General features: G+C 30.6%; 1 protein-coding gene across 1 annotated transcript; it reads left to right on the forward strand.

Moving 5' to 3' along the window:
- The first annotated feature begins 1,533 nt into the window (after positions 1-1,533).
- LOC106773880 (E3 ubiquitin-protein ligase RHA1B) lies at positions 1,534-2,245 on the forward strand. Its single transcript, XM_014660643.2, has one exon. It carries the CDS (start codon positions 1,642-1,644, stop codon positions 2,143-2,145), a length of 504 nt encoding a protein of 167 aa, XP_014516129.1. The 5' UTR covers positions 1,534-1,641; the 3' UTR covers positions 2,146-2,245.
- The last annotated feature ends 1,487 nt before the right edge of the window (positions 2,246-3,732 follow it).

A 3,732-nucleotide genomic window follows, 5' to 3' on the forward strand; every position in this document is an offset into this window, starting at 1 on the left:
AAAATAAAAAAATAAACTAAAAAAAATTATAGTATAAATATGTAATCATTCCAAAATTTGTTATCTAATCTTCATTATATTTTTAATACATCACAATTACTTTTTGATTTTATTTAAGTGTATATTTATATATATCTTTTATCAAAATTTGACATAAAACAAAATATGTTGTGTTTGGATGAGGTGTTTTAAGAGAATAATTCATTTATTTGGATAATTTGAATTACTTTAATGTAAAATTACTTGTTTTGATAAAGAAATTGAAATGAAATTGAGATTAAGGAATTTTAAGAAAGTATTTTAATAAACTAAAATAATAGAATTTGAAATTCAGTCAAAATAGAAGGAAATTAAAATTTCGTAATCTATGAGATTCCTTGCTGGTTAGGATGAAAAAAGTTTACAAGTCCAAAAAGTCAACTCATACCTTCAACTCGAACCAAATCATCTTGACATCTAACATGAGCTTACTCAATCCGACTATGAGCTCATAATGACTTGACTCAACCTTTGATCAGAGTCAACTAGGTCTGAGTCAATGGTCAAGTCATGTCAATCTGTGTCGATTTGGCATAAACAAAAGGTTAAGCCAATTTGGAATAAATTAAAAGTCTAGTTGAGTCGACTTGGGTCGTAAGTAAGAGTTGAGTCAGTTAAGGTCGAAAGTCAAGTTAAGTTAGTCAGGGTTGAAGGTCAAGTCAAGTTGGATTGGGTCGAAGGTCAAACTTAGCCAGTCTATGTCAAATATTGAGTGACTCGGCTCAGACCAAAGGTCATGTTGATCGAACTGTATCAAAGGTCAAGTCGAGTCGACTCGAACGAATATCAAACTAAATCAACCCAAGTTGAATATTCAAATTGAGTCCGTCTAGATCAAAGTTAAGATGAATTATCCTAACTAGTAAGTTAAGCTACCTCAATTTATATTGAATGATGAAGTTGGGTTTTTCTTAAAATAAAAATTAAATCTATGTATCTAAATAAAAAATATTTTAATCATTAAATTTAAAAAATTATTTAAAAAATAAAGATAATTCAATTATAAATAATTTAAATATTATGTATTTTAGTGTTAAAAATGACTACAATGGATTACCAAAACACAATGTTAAGAAAATTTAGTTCACCTTATAAAACCATCTACTAGTCCAAACCTTATTATATTTGTTTTTCGCCACAAAGGAAGAAACACAACTCAAGTTCAAACACATCACCCTAATTCTGGTTTCTTAGCCAAATATAACTACTCTTGTTTCTTGCTAAAAAAAATCCACTGTACAAAAAAAATAACTTCAATAATTCAATCTAGTGTGTCTTTATTAACACATAATACTGTAAATACGGCGAATAAAAATACCAATAAAAAGAATTTTTAAAAAAAATAAGTAAATAAAAACATTAAAAAGATGAATCATTAATGAAATCTATAATATTTGATAGTTAGATTATATGCGCGTAGTTGGCAAGGGACCTTTCAATAATTGCCCTACGCACTATGGTAACCTATTTTTGAAGTTTTTAATTTTTTATATATAAAGTAGCTGCCTCTACTATATATTCCACACACTCTTCCCGATATCGAAGCTTCTGTTCCTCACTTCTCTCTCTCTCTCCTCTCCGACATCAACATATTTTTCTCCGATGGGTTTTCCGGTCGGTTACGCCGAGGTCTTCTTCCCCAACCCCTTCCTCCACACACTGGCCTTCCTCGGCCTCCTACGAAACCTCGTCTTCTTTCTCTTCCACCTCCTCGGACTCTCCGACTTCCTCGAAACCGAGGTCGCATGGCCGGACCCCCGCATCCCCGCCACCACCGCCGCCGTCTCCAGACCTCCCTCCGTGTCGGCGCTACTCATCAGGGACATCCTCCCCGTCGCCAAGTTCGGAGAGTCTGAGGAAAACTCCTGCGCCTGCGCCGTCTGTCTGTTCGAGTTCTCCGAGGAGGAGGAGATTCGGCGCATGCGGAACTGCAAACACATTTTCCACCGCGCCTGCGTGGACCGTTGGATCGATCACGATCAAAAAACATGCCCTCTCTGTAGGACCCCCTTTGTGCCTGATGACATGCTTGATGATTATAATCAACGTCTCTGGGCTGCTTCTGGAATCAACGAGTTCTACTCCGATTACACTTCTTCTTTCTGATTTCCAATTTCTTCAACTTTTCTCTCTCTATTTCTATATAATCAATCATGAAAGTGAATTGTACATAACAAAGTAAAAAATAAAAGAAAATTTTGAACAATTGCTTAATGCAATGGATACATACACTTTTCACTTACTAATCATCATTAATTATTAATTATTAGTGGTGTTATGCCAATTTCATCCACTAACTATGCTGGCGGCTCGAGTATTATTGAATATAATTTCTGTACCATGGTAGTAAGTAGAGATTAAATTATTATTTTAATTATATTATCATCCCGTTTATAAGGTCATTTCATTTCATCCAATACTTTCTCTGAACCTGCCTATTTTTTTTTTTATACAAATTTATATCATTCTTTTTAGGAATGATGATGTTCTGTTATTACGAACATGGAAACTTTCTACATGCATAGGTTTCAATTTCAAAACGTATGTTTAAGTTGTACTATTTTACATAGTTTTTGTTTGGTTATTGTAGACATTAGATTTGAAGAAGTGTTAGAAAATATCTATATCCATAGATAATGGTTTAGAGAGATATATCTAAGACTAATCTTTTTGTTTATTTGTAGCTTGAACCAACAATTTATAATAGTAAAAAGACAAAACAGTTTTCTTCTCTTTCTTAAGTTCAATTTTTTAAAAGGAAGGAATATCTTTCGGCTTATAAATTTTCAAAAATACTTAATTATACCTGCAGTTGGTGGTGCTTTTCACTTTCCTTTTTCTCCTACTTTAATGAAAAATTACAACATGAGTTGCTTAGGAAAACTCCCTGTTAATAAAAGTAATATAAAAACATAATTCTCACAAAAATTAAATTTTATTATTATATAAGTAAGAATTTAATTTTTGTGAGAATTAACAAATTAATAATTATGAAATCCATATTAAAAAACTCATGTAAACAACTTTTACTTGTGTGATTTGAAGAGGAAAATGTAATTTGTTTCATTCTTGTAACATTTCTCAATGGTTAATGTTAAACAGGGAAGTTAGAAATAGAAATTTCTAATTATATTTTTATTTCTTAAAAAATATAAAATTAATGTTATTTTTTTCACCAGTGAGGAGATTCAGCTTATGGATTACCTTTGCAGAATTAAGATTTATTTAATTTTCAATACATTCAAATTAATATTCAGAGATAGAAAAGTAGTGTTGAATAGATAATTTTTTTTATTGTTTTTAGCAATAACAGGCGTGTGCAAATGATATTGTTCTATTAATTAATATACTTTTTTGGACTCTGAATAGTCAGAATTCTAAGTATGGCGTTGTTAAAAGAAAGTCATAAATTCAGTTTGAGACCATTTCTGTGGAAAATAATGATAGTAAAAGGAAGGCAATCTAGAAGAAACCAAAAGTGTTCATAAAAAAGTGGAAACCAAATGCTTGATTATATTTATTTACTTATTTTATATTCAGAAAATATATCTGTAACTTTTTAGTTCGGAGTTCGGTATTTTAAAAAATGGATATTATAAGTCTAAAAGTTCACTATGAATTTAAAAATTGGTCTAAATTCGTCTGTTTAAATTTTATTAATAAATACGGAGATTTAATAAATGATTATTATTT

The sequence above is a fragment of the Vigna radiata genome, chromosome 9, assembly GCF_000741045.1.
Source record: "Vigna radiata var. radiata cultivar VC1973A chromosome 9, Vradiata_ver6, whole genome shotgun sequence".
Classification (NCBI taxonomy): Eukaryota; Viridiplantae; Streptophyta; class Magnoliopsida; order Fabales; family Fabaceae; genus Vigna; species Vigna radiata.

Bases quoted from the DNA above. Each gene is read 5' to 3' on its own strand.
- LOC106773880 (XM_014660643.2), top strand. From the start codon at position 1,642: ATGGGTTTTCCGGTCGGTTACGCCGAGGTCTTCTTCCCCAACCCCTTC.